This window comes from Delphinus delphis, chromosome 5 (genome assembly GCF_949987515.2).
Source record: "Delphinus delphis chromosome 5, mDelDel1.2, whole genome shotgun sequence".
NCBI classification, from domain to species: domain Eukaryota; kingdom Metazoa; phylum Chordata; class Mammalia; order Artiodactyla; family Delphinidae; genus Delphinus; species Delphinus delphis.
Genome location: NC_082687.1, coordinates 138,951,393 through 138,969,957, shown reverse-complemented (window position 1 = coordinate 138,969,957; position 18,565 = coordinate 138,951,393). Strand labels below are relative to the sequence as shown.

General features: G+C 48.3%; 1 protein-coding gene across 3 annotated transcripts in view; it reads left to right on the top strand.

Annotated features, from left to right (window-relative positions):
• PCGF3 (polycomb group ring finger 3) overlaps nucleotides 1–18,136 on the top strand; it is a 54,532-nt gene extending 36,396 nt beyond the window's left edge. For 2 of the 3 annotated variants that reach the window (XM_060013146.1, XM_060013147.1), the window contains exons 9-11: nucleotides 4,237–4,374; nucleotides 13,336–13,416; nucleotides 13,958–18,136. In XM_060013146.1, the coding sequence (XP_059869129.1) occupies nucleotides 4,237–4,374; nucleotides 13,336–13,416; nucleotides 13,958–14,005 (267 nt within the window). In that variant the 3' untranslated portion in view covers nucleotides 14,006–18,136. Of the gene's footprint in view, nucleotides 1–4,236; nucleotides 4,375–4,516; nucleotides 5,116–13,335; nucleotides 13,417–13,957 lie in introns of those variants that run through there. The other variant, XM_060013148.1, reaches the window with a different exon arrangement.
• The last annotated feature ends 429 nt before the right edge of the window (nucleotides 18,137–18,565 follow it).

Below are 18,565 nucleotides of genomic sequence, written 5' to 3'. Positions count from 1 at the left end.
AATTTTGAACATCAAATCTTACTAAAAAGCTACAGTAATCAAGACGTTTGTTTTAGGTGTTAAGGTAGACTTTTAAGTCAATGGAACCAATTCTGGAGTCTAGAAATAAGCCCTTAGATTTAGGGTCATTTGGTTTTCAGCACGGGTGCCACGGCCCTTCACTGGGGAAAGGATAGTGTCTTCTTCGAGTGGTGCTGGGACAGTTGGACGGACATCCACGTGCAGAAAGGTTCATTTGTGCCTTGCCTCACACCACATACGAAAGTTAGCTCAAAATATAAGAGCTAGGGCTTCCCTGGTGGCACAGTGGTTAGAAATCTGCCTGCCAATGCAGGACACACAGGTTCGAGCCCTAGTCCGGGAGAATCCCGGATGCCACAGAGCAGCTGGGCCCGTGCGCCACGACTACTGAGCTTGCGCTCTAGAGCCTGCGAGCCACAGCTGCTGAGGCCCCGTGCCATGGCTGCTGAAGCCCGCGCGCCTGGAGCCCATGCTCTGCAACAGGGGAAGCCGCCGCAATGAGAAGCCCGTGCACTGCAGCAAGGACCCAATGCAGCCAAAGATGAAATAAATTAAATAAATAAATTGATTAAAATATATATATAAGAGCTAAAAGTTGAAAACCTTTATAGGAAAACATGAGAGAAACTGTTTAGGGCCTTGGGTTAGGCCTGTAGTTCTCAGATCCAAAACCAAGAACACAACTCAGGAAATAAAATTGATAAACTGACTTCATGAAATTAAGAACTGCTGCTCGTGGGACTTGCCTGGCGGTCCAGTGGTTAGGACTCCACACTTCCACTGCAGGGGGTGTGGGTTTGATCCCTGATCGGGGAGCTAACATCCTGCGTGCCGCATGGTGGGGCCAGAAACTAAGACAAATTAAACATAAAGCAAGCAGCACTTTGAGAAAAGAAATGAAAGAACTGCTGCTCTTTGGGACCTCTCTGTTGGTCCGACGGATCGGACTCTGCTCTCTCACTGCCGAGGGCCCATGTTCAGTCCCTGGTCAGGGGCCTAACGACAATGCAGCCAAAAAAAAAAAAAAAAAATTGCTGCTCTTCAAAGGACTCTATTAAGAAAATTTTAAAAGGCCACAGACTGGGAGAAAATACTGGCAAATCACATTTCTGGAAAGGACTTGTATCTATAATATATAACTCTTAAACTCAATAAGAAGATAAACAGTCCAATTAAGAAATTGGCAAAAGGTTTCAGTAGACGTTTCACCAAAGAATTACAAATGGTTAATAGTCACGTGAAATGATGTTCAACAACTTTAGTCATTAGGGAAATGCCGATTAAAACCATAATGAAGTAGCATTTTACACTCACCAGGATGGCTACAACCCAAAAGACAGCCGCTGACAGGCGTTGACGGGGATGTTGACAAATGGGAACTGGTCAGCGGTGCAAGGTGCTGCCGTGCACCTGAGTCTCCCACCGCTTTACGGTGCGACAGGAGTCCGATGGGAAGACTGCGTCTTGTATGATCCCATCTATAGCCTGTCCAGGAGAGGCCGGTCCACAGACACAGGCCGAGGGGTGGCCGCCTGGGGTGGGGCGGGGTTGGCCACCGAGGCTCCGAGAGTCTTTATGGGCTGACGGGACCGACCTCAGACTGGATGGTGGTGATGGCCGCCCACCTCTTTAAATGTACTGAAAATTCCTGAGTGGTGTACTTAAAACAGATACATGTGCATTATACCACAATGAAGCGGTTAAAAAGTTACAAACATGCTTTATCTTGGTGCGTTTAAATAGGTAATACATTCATACAGTCCAGAGGTTAACATTGTGTGAAAGGTTTAAACGTGTTACCGTCCTGAGTTCCTCCACGTAGGTCTACTCCGTGGTCACCCCTGCGTTCACACAAACTGAGCCTCCTCGTCGGGTGACACGCCCGTAGTTGGGGAGCCTGTGCCCTCTCTACCTGGTCAGCACCTCTGACGGGCACGAGGCCTCTCCGGCTGGGGTACAGGAGTGCAGCCGGCGGCCCTGCCCGTGCCCACGCGGCTGCCGGTGCTGGGTTGAGGGTTCCGTGTGCGGCTGGTTCCTGCCGGGGTCTTGGGCCTGTTGCTTTGGCCCTGGACACAGACGCCCGTCTGGCCCGTGTGCCTGAGGCCGGCTGACAGAGACTCTGAAGCCCCGCTGCGCCGGGGACTTCTGCTTCTCATCGTTCTGTCAACTTAAGTTTGCTGCTAGGTGCATTCGGCTTCAGAAATGCTCCCCACCCTTAGGGAGTTTCTTCTTATTAAGAAATCTGTTTTATGTAATAACACAGCTCTGCCTGTTTTATTTTCGCCTGGTATTTGGTATTTCAGTTTTTTTAACATCTTTCTTAAATGTGACACTTTCTACAGCAGAGAGCTGGGGTTTTTTTAAAAATTGAATCAAAATTTATTTAGCTGGCAAGTTATTTTACACTTACCACGATTGCTAGTAAAGTTGGGTTTGTTTCTGCTTTAGTTTGTGCTTTCCATTTGTACTTTTTATGCCGCCTCCCTTGAGTCCCTTCTGTAGAATTAATAAATTTTATTTAATCTCTTTTTTGCCTCTGATTAGCAGGCTATATGTCCTATTTTTATTATTTTAGTGCTAATGAAATTCTAAAATGAATGCATTTTTTAAAAGTCCAGAATTAACATGAGTCTCTTTCTGTCCCTCCTAAACAACACCAGAGCTTGCCTGCTGCCTGGGCGCCTCCTAAACCCCGGCCAGTCCATCCACTTCAGGCCTTTTCTTCCTGAGCTACATCTTCTCCTACTTACGTTCTGTTTTCGTTTGCAGATGACTTTATTCATTTCCACCCTGAATGATAATTTCGCTCTTCCTTCTTGTCGGCTGAGGGTCTGGGCTCAGTGGCCTGAGCGCCAGCCCTGCCTGTGGGCCCACCTCTGTGGCTGCCCTGGGCCTTGGCCCCCTGTGTTGAGGGGTCGCCATGTCTGTCTGGGTGCAGGTTTCCTCTTACTTCCTTTGTTTTGGGTTCTTTTGCTTCCTGAATTTGAGGCCTTATGTCTTTGATCGTTTGGGGGGATCCTTAGTCATTATTTCTCAAATTTTGCCTTTCCCTTATTTTCTCTTCTTTCCTCTGGAACTCTTGTGATGTGTTTGTTAGACTCTTTGATCTGTCTGCACGTCTCTTACCTTTCTTTTGTTTTCTTATTTTAATTGATATCTTTGCTCAAATGGATCTTTCAGAAAATTGATCTGCCTTCAGCTGAGACTAATCTGCGATTTGACCATCCATTGAATTTTTAATTTACGTGAATAGGTTTTTTATTTTTAGAAGTTACATTTGGTCATCTTTTGTACCTGCCTGTTCTTTATTCTTAGCGTGTTACGTTTTTAATTCCTACTTTCATGCCTCTAGTAGTTTTAGACATACATATTTCAGTTAATTCCTTTGTTAATTCTTTTGCCTGAACTTTGGGGGTCTGCTTGTGCCATTTTTTGTGGCTGTTGCGAGAGAATTACTTGCCTGTGAGTGAGGTGAGGTGAGGTATCTAAGGTGGGACTTTCTCAACTGTGGCCGGGGCTGTCCCTCCTCAGCGCATTCCCTTCTGCGTCTGCCAGGCACCACCTGATCCTAGAGTCACTTTTCCTTAGTTTGTCGTCTTGAAGTTCGTGCCACACACCGAGTACTCTAATCCCACTGAACGCGATCTTGCAGGATAGAGCTGTGAGCTTCAGACTTTGCGCCTTTGCTCAGAGTACGCTGTTCTCTAGTGAGTTTGCTGTCTCCTTCAACCTCCTTTGGAGACCTTCCTCGATGAAGGGTCCGTGGTGCCCGCCGTGTGTGTGGCGTGTCTTTCCTTGCGTGTTTCCTGAGCACTTAGCACAGCCTCTGGGGAGATGCATGTGTGTCCCACCGGCCAGAAGCTTTTAGAACAGGACTCCAGTCTTTGTCGGTTTAACTCTGAGGCCAGCACATACTGCCGCAATAAATAAATAATTCTCGGGTGTACTTTAAAGTACTGTGCTAATAAGACAGAATAAATAGTGTTAGATTTTTATTTCCCAAAATGGCAAATAGTGAACAGATTTTTAAGACAGTGTAAAAAGATTAAAGTGAAATTCTTTTTCTACGGTGCTAGGTCAAAACAGATTTATGATTTCAAAAAAGTCAGCGTTCTTCGATTTAATGGAATCCGTAGATATCTAAGAAAGCCTCCAGTGAGTAGCCCGGTAGGGCCCCCTTGATGAGCCTGCCCAGCTGTGTCCTTTCTCTTGCAGGTGAGCATCTGTCTGGAATGCAACAGCAGCAAACTGCGGGGCCTGAAACGGAAGTGGATCCGCTGCTCAGCCCAGGCCACAGTCCTGCACCTAAAGAAGTTCATTGCCAAAAAACTCAACCTCTCGTCTTTCAACGAGGTAAATAGAAGCTATAGCGAGTCACTTCTTGTTTGTAAAAGTGATGCTTCTGAAGTTCTTCGGGTTTGTTTGCTTTTTACAGTCCTGTTTGGACATTTTCAGTCAGAAAAAAAAAATCTGCATTTGTTTTGCCTACCCCCAGATAGTGTGATAGTAAATAGCGGTGAAGACAGTGGAGGCCCAGAGCCCACAAACACGGGAAGCCACTGTTGAGAGAAGAGGAGATGCCAAGGGGGCTGCAACAAGATATGTTAAATATTTTCTTTTTTTTTTTAATTAATTAATTAATTTGTTTATTTTTGGCTGTGTTGGGTCTTCGTTGCGGCGCGCGGGCTTCTCACCGCGGTGGCTTCTCTTGTTGCGGAACACGGGCTCTAGGCGCGCGGGCTTCAGTAGTTGTGGCGCACAGGCTTAGTTGCTCTGCGGCATGTGGGATCTTCCCGGACCAGGGCTCAAACCCATGTTTCCTGCATTGGCAGGCGGATTCTTAACCACTGCGCCACTAGGGAAGCCCAGGATATGTTAAATATTTTCACCACAAAGAGAAGTTCTGTTCTTCAGTTTTGCAAACGGATGGATGGGTGGATGGGGATGGATAGGACGGGTGGGTAGATAGAGAAGATACTTCCCAGTTCCAATAAATGCTGAGAATAAAGTAAAACGTGTCCCCTAGTGGTGCAGAGCAGGGCGGTGCACAGAGGGGTGAGAGCACATCAGCTTAGGGGTCGTTGGGGAACCCTCCCGAGGGCGTTCACTTCTGCTCAGACATAAACTGTCAGCAGGAGCTGGCTGTGTACCAGCAGGTGTCAAGAGGAGGCACTGGGGGGCCTTAAGCCGGGGGCTTGTGGTGAGAACAGCCCTGAGGCCGTGAGGCAGGTGGGCTGCTGGGGTTCCGAGACGGAAGCAGGAGCGACCGGTTGAGGGGAGTCTGTGGCAGAAGTCCCAGGAGAGACAGGCCAGGGTAGTGCGGTAAGGATGGAAAACTGAGGCCGACTTCTCAGGTGGGCTGTAGAGAACAGTGGGTAGGACGTGGCCCTGCAAAGACGTGTGTCCACAGCCAACCCCGCAACCTGTAAGCGTGGTCTTTGCCAGAAAAAGGGTGTTTTCAGATATACTGAAGTTCAGGATCTTGAGATGAGATAATCCTGGATTATCTGGGCTGCCCCTAAATTCAGTGACATGTGCCCTCACAAAAGTGAGGCAGAGGGAAATTCGAGACACGCACAGAGGAGAAGATGGTGTGAGGACAGAGACGAGAGGCTGGGGTGATGCGGCCACAAGCCAGTGGATGCCTGGAGCCCCCAGAAGCTGGAAGAGGCAGGAAGGATCTTCCCCTGGAGCCTCCAGACTGAGCACAGCCCGGCCGGCACCTTGATTTTGAACTTCTGGCCTCCACATCTGTGAGAAAATGAGTACCTGTTGTTTTAAGCCACCAGGTTTGTGGTACGTTGTCATCCCTGCCACGGGAAACCAAAACAGATTTCAATACCAGGAAGTGGAGTGCTGCTGTAACAAATACCTAAAAATGTGGCGGTGCCTTCGGATTTGGGTAAGAGGTACAGGTTGGAAGAATTTTGAGAAACACGATTTTTAAAAACCCGAATCGCCTTGAAGAGACTGTCGATATGAACGTGTCCATTAAAGGTGACTCTGGGGACGGCCGAGAGGGAAGCACGGAGCATGGTGGAGAAAGCGCCCGTCACCTTTGAAGGTGCGTGTTGCACAAACAGAGTGTTGGTGGAAATAGGAGTATTAAAGATGCTACTGGTGAGCGCTCAGAAGGGAAAAAGGAGCATAGTATTGGAAATGGGGCAGAAAAGTGATTCTAGCTACACAGTGGCAGAAAACTGGCTGAGTTGTGTTCTGCGGTGTGTGGAAAACAGAACTTGGAAGTGGTGAACACGGATATTTAGCTGAGGACATTTTCAAGCAAAGTGCTGAAGACGTGGTCTGGTTTCTTCTTGCTGCCTGTAATAAAATGTCAGTCAGAGATGAATTCAGGAAGGAACTGCTCAACGAAAAGGAACCAGCACTTGATGATTTTGAAAAGTCACAGCCTATCCAGATTGCAAAAAGACGGTAATATTAGGAGTTTGACCGTTAGAAAAACGTGCTCTGGAGAGAAGGCCAAGCGTGTAGCTGTTCAGCCTTTTGCTAAAGGGATTAGTTGTTTGACTCACGGCGGCTCAGCCGTCTCATGGCGGAACAGAGAGGAGTTATCCAGGAAAGATCTGCAGAGCCTGGACCTCTGACACACATGGGAGACGCACAAGGTTTCTAAGAGTGTGCCGTCAGCAGAAACACCACCAACTCGTACTGAGGGGCAGAGACAGGGAGAAGCGAGAGGCCATCAGACTCCAAAACGCTGCGCGCGGGGAGTGGGCTGGCGGAGCTGCCAAGGCGAGCTACCCCTAAAGGAAAAGGAGGGACGGCTCCAAGGCAGAGCCCGGGGCCCAGAGGCTGAGGCCATCAGGGCCCAGAGAGCAGAACCTTGACCCACAGTGAGCGCTTCTCAGGTCTTGAAACCTCATGGAATTTTCCCTGCTGGATCTCGAACTTTATTGAGACCAGTGATCCCTTACGCCTTCTAATGTGTCTCCCTCGTGGACTAGGAATGTCTGTCCTGCCCCAGCCTCGTGTCTGGAGAGCAGATGGTGTGTTTCTAGCTTCGCAGGGCCACAGCTGGAACGGCATTTGCCCCAGGAGGCATCGCGCCCAGAGTCTCACCTATACCTGACTCCTGTGATTTAGAAGATAAGACCTGGGACTTGGAGCTGATGGTGTGTAGATGAGAGTTGGGGATTTGGAGTTGATGCTGGAGTAGATTGGGTCCCTTGGAGATGTTGGGGTTCGGTGAGTGTGTTTTGCACGTGGGATGGATGTGGATTTTGCTGGGTCAGAAGGCAGACTGTAGTACGTTATGTGGTGACACAGCCAAAAGATATGTCTACTTCTAACCCCCAGAACACGTGAATATGACTTTATTTGAAAAAAAAGATTTCTGCAGACATGTAAAGAGTCTTGGGATGAAGAGACCATCGTGTGTTATCCAGGTGGGCCCTACCTTCAATAACAAGTGTCCTTACGAGAGAAGGCAGACACAAATTGTCTCAATAGATTTAATTATACAAAGTATCTTCTCAGACCACAGTGGCGTGAAGTTAGAAATCAATAACCAAGGGAAAACTGGAAAATGCACAGAATTGTGGAAATGAAACAACGCAGCTTTAAACAGCCAACGGATCAAAGGTTAGAAAATACTTAGAGAAGAATGAGAACAAAAACACCACGTCCCAAAACTAATGGGATACAGTGAAAGCAGTGCTAAGGGGAGATTCATAGCTATAAACACTTACCTTAAAGACAAGGAAGATCTCAAATCAACAACCTAAATTTACAACTTAAGGAACTAGAAAAAGAAGGGTAAGCTAAACCCAAAGCTAGCGGAAGGAAGAGAATAGTAAAGATTAGAGCAGAAATAGACAAAATAGGGAACAGGAAAACGATAGAGAAAATCAATGGTTCTTCAGAAAGGTCAGATAAATAAGCCAAATAAAGACACTATAAGAAAAGAAAACTACAGACCAATATCCCATATGCACATTGATGCAAATATCCCAACAAAATGCTAACAAACAGAATTCAGTATATGTTAAAAGGTTTTACACACCATGCGCAGGCGGGACTTATTTCTGGAGTGCAAGGATGGTTCAGCATATGAAAATTGATTAATATAATTATGCCACATCAACAGAGTGCAGGAAAAACCACACGATCATCTCAGTTGATGCAGAAAAAGCATTTGACAAAATTGAATGCCCTTTCATGATAAACACACTGAACAAACTAGAAAGAGTAGCCATATGTGAAGGTAAAGTAAAATCCATACATGAAAAACCGTTCTGAATATCACACTCAGTGGTGAGAAAGTGAAAGCCTTTTCTCTAAGATAAGGAACAAGCCAGGGAGGCCCACTTTTGCCCTTTCTAGTCAACATAATACTGGGAATCCTAGCCAGAAAAATTAGACAAGAAAAAGAAATAAAACACATCCAAATTGGAAAAGAAGAATTTAAAACATTATCTCTGTTTGCAGATGATACGATTTTATATGTAGAAAACCCTAAAAATTCCACGCACACAGACATGAAAAAGAACCTGTCAGAACTAATAAATTAATTCAGCAAGGTCGCAGAATAGAAAGTCAACAGAAAAATCATATGCATTAGCTCAGTATCAAAAAAACAAACAACCCAATCCAGAAATGGTCAGAAGACCTAAATAGATATTTCTCCAGAGAAGACATACAGATTGCCAACAAACACATGAAAGAATGCTCAACATCATTAATCATTAGAGAAATGCAAATCAAAACTACAATGAGGTATCACCTCTCACCGGTCAGAATGGCCATCATCAAAAAATCTAGAAACAATAAATGCTGGAGAGGGTGTGGAGAAAAGGGAACCCTCCTGCACTGTTGATGGGAATGTAAATTGATACAACCACTACGCAGAACAGTATGGAGGTTCCTTATAAAACTAGAAATAGAACTACCATATGACCCAGCAGTCCCCCTACTGGGCATATACCCTGAGAAAACCATAATTCAAAAAGAGACATGCACCCCAATGTTCATTGCAGCGCTGTTTACGATAGCCAGGACATGGAAGCAACCTAAGGGTCCATCAACAGATGAATGGATAAAGATGATTGGCACATATATACAATGGAATATTACTCAGCCATAAAAAGAAACGAAATTGAGTTATTTGCAGTGAGGTGGATGGACCTAGAGTCTGTCATACAGAGTGAAGTAAGTCAGAAAGAGAAAAACAAATACCGTGTGCTAACACATATATATGGAATCTTAGGGGAAAATGGTTCTGATGAACCTAAGGGCCGGACAGGAATAAAGACACAGACGTAGAGAATGGACTGGAGGACACGGGGAGGGGGAAGGGTAAGCTGGCACAAAGTGAGAGAGTGGCATGGATGTATATACACTACCAAACGTAGAATAGATAGCTAGTGGGAAGCAGCCGCATAGCACAGGGAGATCAGCTCGGTGCTTTGTGACCACCTGGGGGTGGGGTAGGGAGGGTGGGAGGGAGACACAAGAGGGAGGAGATATGGGGATATATGTATATGTATAGCTGATTCACTTTGTTATAAAGCAGCAACTAACACACCATTGTAAAGCAATTGTACTCCAATAAAGATGTTAAAAAAATCAGATGCATTTTTGTACATGAGCAATGAACAATCTGAAAAGGAAATTATAGAACTCATTTCATTTATAGTAGCATCATAAAGAATAAAATACTTAGGAATTAACCAAGGAGGTGAAAGACTTGTACAATGAAAGTTACGAAAATTGCTGAAAGAAAGACAAGCACGTGGAAACACATCCCACATTCATGGATTGGAAGACTTAATATTGTTAAAATGTCAGTATTACCCAAGTAATCTACAGATTCAGTGCAATTCCTATCAAAATCCCAAAGATGTTTCTTGCGGGAAAAAAAAAAGAAATCCATCCTAACTTTTTTATGGACTCTCAAGGGACCCAAATAGCCAAAACAGTCTTGAAAAAGAGCCAAACTGGAGGACTTGAACTTACTCTAAAGATAACACGAATCAAAACTGTGGTGTTGGCATAAAGACAGACAGACTAATGGAGCAGAATAGAGAGCTCAAAAGTAAACCCTCACATATGTGGTCAACTGACTTTTGACAAGGGTGCCAGGACCCTTCAATAGTCTTTTCAACAAATGGTGCTGAGAAAACTGGATATCCACATGCAAAATAATGGAGTTTGACCCTTACCTAATACGATATACAAAAATTAATTCAAGGGACTTCTCTGGTGGTCCAGTGGTTAAGACTCCGTGCTCCCAATGCAGGGGGTCCAGGTTCAATCCCTCGTCAGGGAACTAGATCTCACATGCCACAACTAAAGATCCTTGCGTGCCGCAGCGAAGATCCCACATGCCTCAACTAAGACCCAGCGCAGCCAAATAAGTAAATAAATATTTTTTTTTTTAAATGTATCAGGGATATAAACGTAAAACCTAAAACAATAAAACTCTTAAAAGAAAACACAGGACAAAAGCTTAATGACGTTGGAGTTGTCAGTGATTGGTTGGATAGAATACCCAAGGGCACAGGCAACAAAAAGAAAAATAGACAGTTGGGACTTCCTTGAAATTTAAAACAAAAATTGTACACAATGGAAGAAAGTATTTGCAAGTCATATTTCTGACAAGGAATTACTATCCAGAATATATAGACAGTTCCTAAAATTCAACACAAACTCAAACAACTTGAGTAGACATTTCTCCAAAGAAGATACATGAGTGGCTGACAAGCACATGAAAACATGCTCGGCTTCCCTGGTGGCGCAGTGGTTGAGAGTCCGCCTGCCGATGCAGGGGACACGGGTTCGTGCCCCGGTCCGGGAAGATCCCACATGCCGCGGAGTGGCTGGGCCCGTGAGCCATGGCCGCTGAGCCTGCGCATCCGGAGCCTGTGCTCCGCAACGGGAGAGGCCACAGCAGTGAGAGGCCCGCGAACCGCAAAAAAAAACATGCTCAACATCACTAATCATAGGGGAAATGCAAATCAGAACTGTAATGAGACCCAGCCCATACCCAGTAGGATGGCTAACGTAAAAAATACGTCGCAAGTGCCGGTGAGGAAATGGAGACGTTGTCACCTTGTGCACTGCTGGTGGATGCAAAATGGTGCAGCCACTCTGGAAAACGGTACGGGCGTTTCTCAAAAAACTAAGCATAGAGCTACCATGAACACCAACAATTCCACCTCTGGGTAAAGATACCCAAAAGAATTGAAAACAGGATCCCAAGGAGATATTTGTACCCCCATGTTCGTAGCAGCATTATTGGCAGTAGGCAAAAGGTTATACATGAACAAAATGTGGTCCGTCCATACAATGAATACTCAGCCCCAGACAGGAGGGAAATTCTACACCCGCTACAACGTGGGTGAACCTTGAGGACACGATGCCAACTGAAATGGGCTGGGCACAAAGGGGCAAGTACTGTCTGATTCCACTGTACAAGGTCCCTAGAATCATAAAGACAGAAGGTAGAATCAGGGTTTCCAGGGGCTGGGGACAGGGGGATGGGAAGTTATAATGGGGACAGAGTTACAGTTTTACAAGATGAAAAGTCTGTGGATGGATGTGGTGACAGGTGCACGTTACGAATGTACTTAATACCACTGAGCTGTGCACTTCAAAATGGTTAAGATGGTAAATTTTACGTGTGTTTTACCACAATTTTTTTAACAATATAAAGGAATGAACTATTGATACCCACAGAGAAAAGAGTAGAGAGAGTTTTGAGACACAGAGTGGAAGGGCCACCTGAGGATGGAAGCAGAGGTTGGAGGGATGCAGCCACAGGTCAGGGAACCCTGGAGACTCCAGAGGTTGCGAGCCCGTGGACTCCCAGACTGAACTCTGAGGCTGCGTTTCTGGAGTTACACGTCCCAAAGTTATGGTGTTTCCATGGCAGCCACAGGAGTCACAGGTGCCGGACCCTTCTTCCCTTGCCCTGAGAGAGAAGTTTAGAAGACCATCTGGGGGCTTCCCTGGCGGTCTGGTGGTTAGGACTCAGCAGTTTCACTGAGGTGGCCCGGGTTCAGTCCCTGGTCGGGAACTAAGATCCTGCAAGCCATGCGGTGCTGCCAAAAAAAACTAGAAAATATAAAAATAAAAGACCATCTGGGTCAACAGCATTTGTCATCAGGGAAGTGCAAATTACAACAGCAAGATCCACACCTGTCAGAGCGGCCGGAATCCAGAGCGCTGGCGACGCTGGGTGCTGAGCAGCAGGGACCCTCATCCCCACCGCTGGGAACGCAGGACGGTGCAGCCGCTCCGAAGGCAGCTGCGTGGTTTCTCACAAAACTAAACCCACTCTCACCATACGATTCAGCCGTCAAGCCCCTTGGTACTTACCCAGAGGAGCTGAAAACTTATGTCCACACAGAAACCTGCACGCAGATGTTTATAGCAGCTTTAATCGTAGTTGTCAAAACTTGGAGACAGCTAAGGTGTCCTTCAGAAAGTGAATGGATACGTAAACAGTGGCCCATCCAGACAAATATTACTCAGCACTAAAAAGAAAGGAGCTATCAAACCATGAAAAGACACGGCGGAGCCTTCAGTGCGTACGACTGAGAGAAAGAAGCCAGCCTAGAAGGCTGCCCACTGTGTGCTCCAGTTCTATGACATTCTGGAAAAGGTAAAACTGTGGAGACAGTGAAAGGGTCACTGGTTGCTGGGGGCTGACGGGGAGGGATGAACAGGCAGGGAAACGACTCTGTGTGATGCTGTCATGGAGGACACACGTCGTCATACGTTTGTCCAGACCCCCAGAAGGCACAACACGGAGCGTGAACCCTCATGTGAACCACAGGCTGCGGGTGGTGAGGGCGGTCATCGGTTGTAACGAACGTTTTCATCGGAGCTGTTGATGGTGGAGGAGGCTGTGAGGTGGGGGCAGGAGATACACGAGAACTCTACCTTCTGTGAAATTTTGTGCAAACCTAAAACCGCTCTAAAAAGTCTTTTAAAACTAAAAAGGGAGAAGCTGTCTGTGGAGCCCATTACCTTCTTCCACTGAGGTGAAGGGGACAAACCTGGCCAAGAGGGGACTGATGTCGGGGGACAGCGTGCTCTCTAGTGAAGGCAGTCTGGGCGCCAGAGCCCCGTGACGGGGGCGCTGCCTTGTTGTGTGCGGACGGAGGCCCCCCGGTGCTCTGGGCCCGCTGGGGGGGTTGGGCCTTCCAGGCGCCGCTTCCCACCTGTGCTGCCCCAGAAGGAGGGCAGGTGGCCCTTCAGCGACTGGCGTGACCGCTGCGGCCCCAGAGACCATGTGTCCTGAGCGCCGAGCCCTTGGCCCCGCTGACCGAGGTCTTGTTCTCCCGTCAGCTGGACATTTTATGCAACGAGGAGATCCTTGGCAAGGACCACACGCTCAAATTCGTCGTCGTCACGAGGTGGAGATTCAAGGTGAGACTTTGGCGTGACGCGTTGTGTGTGATTTTCAGGGTCTGCTCAGGACAGCAGCTGCTTTGTGGGCACATCTGTTTCCTGGAGTTTAGGCATAACGAGCAGACCAGGCACGGGGTTGTCAGGAATGCGGCCGTTCTGAAGCTGCATCGGCCTCAGAGTTGTGTGGTCGGGGAAGGCGTGGTCTCCAGGCCCTGACTCGCCCCACCCCTCCTGGTTGAGGTGACCGGCGTCCTGGGAGGGAGTGGCCGCTGCAGTCAGAGGACACGTCCCCTCGAGCCGCAGCGCCTCTCTCTGGAACAGGAGGCAGATGAGTGGGACCCCATCTTCGGGGGCTGCCTGGGAGCAGGGTAGAGACAGCCTGGCCGACACCCCCAGCTGGAGCCGAGGTCTGAGGGCGAGTGGGGCACAGAGAGAAAAGGCAGGAGCAGGTGTGGGGACCGGGCGTGGGACTCACCCTCGGAGCTGACGAGTGTGGGACCATCGCCAGCCTGTCCCCTTGGGGTCACCGGTGCCGTTCCCTCGCCCCCTTGTCTTGCAGAAAGCACCGCTCCTGCTGCACTACAGACCCAAGATGGACCTGCTGTGAGCCGCGGCACAGCAGAGACTCAGCCGCCGGGCGCCCCGCGAGTACGCAGCCAGGCGGGGCCGCCACCGCGTAGGATGCTGCCCTGGGCACCGTTTGGACTGGGTCCCGAACAGAGAATATTTATCACTTTTGTATGAGAATCACACTCACGAGGCGCTGCGGCACAGGGTTACGGACGCGCCTCGCCTCGCCTCGCCTCGCGGCCGGGGCGCCTCTGCCCCAGCGGGAGGGTGTGGCGACGGCCTTCGCCGACCCGTGACCTTTGCTTGCTTTCCAGGTCTTGAAAATCTCGGTCACTTCCGTTCAGTTTATGAATTAGGTTTCACGATAAGCCCCCAAAATACTTGTACGTTTACTGAATCCTTCCTAAGTTATTGACAAAATGTCTTTTCACGTGAATGACGATATTTATGTGGCCTTTAGCTTCCTGAAGACTTAGAAGATATATAAAAATTTAATTTAAAAGCATACCAAAAGAGGCTTCCATGAGTATCGTGAGTTAACCATGGTATTTCATTTTCCACGTCAGGGAACGTGAAGCCGAGGGCCGCCCTGACTCCGGGGGGCCCGCAGCCCAGTTGGGGGGCTGCACCCTGACCCCGACGCGGCTGCCCCGCCCGGTCAGCAGGGCGGACCGGAAGACGACAGTTCGCAGAACGATTCTTGTTCTCAAAAATTGTTTCTCTTAAATAGGGCACAAGTTGTTCAGTGCCGTCGTTTAACTTCCCGCTTATTCTTTCCCATTTTTGTTTTGCTGAAGAGATTGATGGTGGTGGCGGGGGGCCTCTCCCGAGACGGCGCCCCCGTCCGCGGCGGGGCTGGTGCCCAGGGGGCGTGTCTCCACCAAAGCCCCACGTGTGCAGACCCCGGGTCCCACCACGCCCGCCTTCAGAGGTGGGCACGTCCCCGTGCTCTCGTGGAGCAGCTGGCGCGCTCTGGCCGCTGTTGGCGGGCACGCTAGAGCCACAGAGGGCGGGCGGGCGGGCCCCTGTGCGGCGGAAGCGGCTTTTCCAGTGACTTAATGACCTACAGCGTGGGCAGACGCAGCACACCCTCTGTTAGCCCTTTCTCCTCCCAAATGTTAATATTTTTGTGGAATTGGAGAATAAACTCTTTGCCAGCACATCCATTTTTGTTCCTTTAAGATAGTAACTTGGAATGTGTAACGACAGGAGCAAGGAGACGGGCCTTCTCCGGGTGGTAAGCTGGTCCCCGCTCCGTGGCCGTCCCTGTCCGCGTCCGGTGGCTTCTGCCTGACCTTTGGGCTCCTCCCCCTCTGTCACCTCCTGCATCACCGGGGCGCTGGGGTCCTGGGGCCGCCTCACTTGGTAGGTGGTCCTGACGGTGGCTTGAGAGCCGGGTTTTCCATGAAGAACTTCACCTTGGTGACTAGGGTTTTTCTCGAACTTGCTTTGGAAGTGGTGGTTGGGCTCATCGACATTCAAGTTTGTTTGTTTGTTTTCTGCTTCCTGTTTCATACTTACAGATGTCAGAAGCAGCTCCCTTAGTGATGGGAAAAACAAATTAACTCAGTCCAAGTGGTTTTAATATAAGGCCTTTCAGAAACATAAAACCAAGTTTTTCTTAGGAATTGGTCAGAGTTCATCTCTCTCTTTAAGCCCGTTACTCCCGGGACCGTTTGAATGAGTCAGTTCCCTGCGCCTGCTGTTCATCCCGATCGTTTGTTAGGGTCACTATTCAAGGGTTCAGGGAGTAGATGTGTATGACTAAGTATTACCTGTCTACCTCAAATACACATTTCTGCTGAAGCATTCTGTAAAGCCGTGTGTTCTCAATGCAGTTGAAGTGTACCGTTAGAATTTAGGTATTTTCCTGTGTGATGAAAGGAAGGAAGGATTAAACAGTGTGAGCGTCCAAATTCAAATAAAATTAATTCACAGGTCAGATTAAAATGAACCTGGCTGTATAATCTCATAGTATATATTTGTAACTTTGCAGCTATCTTTGCAATCACTTGAATTTGCTATGGTGCTAAGTCGACGTACTTAATACACAGAGAGGTGGAGATGAGTCAGAGCTGGCGTCACCATCCCCACTGGGCCCTGGCCACCTGCTGATCCCGCGTTTGTGTCCGTGTTACCCTGATGAAACCTCAGCAGCAGAAGTACCCATTTTTCTAAGATGTCCTCGTGCAGACCGTCTTCACTGCAGGAGATCCCTGTTCCCGCCACCTCCGGTCTGACCGCAGCCTTACGGGGACGGAGCTGGGGGCCTCGCCGTCAGAGGGAAACTTTCACTTTTCTCTCGTGTCCGTTTAACATCAACGGCAGAATTTTATCTTTTCCAGCATAAAAGCCAGGATCAGTTAGTGATTGGATCCTATTAAGATTGTTTTTTGTTTTTAACAGATGGAGTTACTGTGAAGTAGTTTTCACCACTCTTCATGCTGGTAAAACAAACGCTGTCAGTTACCGAACGGCACCCTCGTCAGCAGCGTGGGCTCGTCAGCAGCACAGGGTCTCACTAGGTACAGGTGTCATGAAAATAGAAGATTCAGATAGAATATATAATATTGAATTTAAGATTTGGGGGGTTAAAAAGAAGAAAACTTAACTTTATAAAATTATTTATTCTATTTTAAGCCTTCTGTCATATTTTCCCATCCAGTTGTTTGGTTTCAGTGGTCCAGCTTTATTTACAGGCATATAAGATGAAATTGGGAGGCGTTCTGCAAGCTTCTTCCTTTTGCTTTGAGTAGCTTCCGACTCGTGTGCTTTGTGTTACCCGGATGAGAAGCGCTTGGTGCTTCTGCGCGATAGGCTCCAGCGGGCGGCGCCACGCGTACGTGGAGTGTCCGTGGCATCTGCTCCACTGAATGGAGGCAGTGTAGGCGGACTCTCAGAACGTGTACGTCCAGCCCTTTGGTTTTCCTTTTCCGTCGTCGTTCTCATGAAAACACTGTTGCTGGGAATGTGCGTGGGCCTGTGCAAGGGGCTCGGCCATCGGTAAGAGTGAGTGACCGGCCAGCGGCCGCAAGTTGACGTGTGGCCTAGGCTGGCCTCGTGCCTCAGACCCCGCGCGCTGGTGGCCCAGGACGCGCCCCCGTGTCGACCACAGATGTGACGGTGCTACTTTCCCAGGCTCCTGAGCCCGCCGGCGCGTGCGGCCTTGATGCCTCCTCGTGGCATTTGAGGTCTTTAGAAATTCGTTTGTTTTTTCTTCAAAGCCCACAGGATGGATTTTACAGTGATTTTGAAGTGTGTCATTGGATTGAATATCATAGGAACAAGCCAGCTGATTTCTACCTTGTACGTGAATATTTGATGTGCTCTCAAAACATTGAAAACACATTTAGTGCAGATAGATCACAAGAAGTTCAGTTTCTCTGTTTCCTCAGGAAATCATTTACACTCCAGCACATCACATGTGACCTTAGCGTGATAAACCAATGTGTTTCTCTGCCTTGGTATTTAAACAAACTACGTAGGTTGGGATAAGTCGGTTAGAAAACAATTCAAGCGACACCACAATCATCACTGAGATTCTGTCCCTTCCTGGGGACCGCCGGGCCCCTCACCAGCTCACGTGGTCTCTGTGTCCGTGGGTGCATCTGAAGGGGGCCTGAAGTTTACGTGTCCCCTAGAACGTGTGTAGCATTAGCGTAAATGTCTAGTTCAACAGCTTCACTGGGTGCAAGAAAACCATTTTTCCCGTATGATGCAGCGTTCAGGGGCGAGAGCCCTTGCCGACCCTGGCATCCCGCGTGGAGATCGGGCGCTCTGGGGGATTGTGGAGGTGACGCTGCAGACACATGTTTTTGACTGTTTAGTTTGGAAGTTTACATTTTTTATGCTTCGTGTTGGTGTGTAATTTTTTGTACTCTTGGTGGCTAGGTTTTATCTAAAATCTTTTTTGGAATATTGCTTAACTGTTTTGATTTTATGATAGTGAAGCTTGTATTCAGTGTTTTGCCAATTGATATTATATGCTTGTAATAAAAGCAAAAGGAAAACCTACCTAGTTCTCTGAGGCTGGACGTTTGTTACCTAAGATGTTCGTAAGAGCGTGAGATAGGTGCCCTGTTAGGGGGATACGGTGTGACGAAGAGTGCCGTGGGTATTGGCGAGGGCGCACACGCCACACTGGGCCCTCCCCTCCCACCCCAGCCTGGACCCTCACAGGTTAACGACTCTGCCCCACATGGCGTTTGTGACTGACCTCATGAAGCTGGTCCAGTGTTGGCGCCAGAGGCTCTATGGGAACTCTGGGAGCCCACACGCATCTGTGTGCATGGAGAGAGAACTGTCTTTGGTTGGTAGCTGTGTGTGCCAGGGAACCTGTGTGAAAGAAAACCTCTGATTGCCCTGAGCGGTGGACCGCCGGTTGGAGTTGCACCCTCTCTTGGCGTGTTGGGACACGTGTGCATACACATTTCTCGTGAGGGTGCCCTCTGCCTCCCTTTTGTTCTGTCCAGGCCTTGGTGGGGGCGGTGAGTGATGCCCTCCCACACGGGAGGTTCTAAGACTCATCTCTTCCGGGAACACCCTCACACACACACCAGAGTAATTTTAATCTCGGCACTGGGCCCCGTCAGGTTGA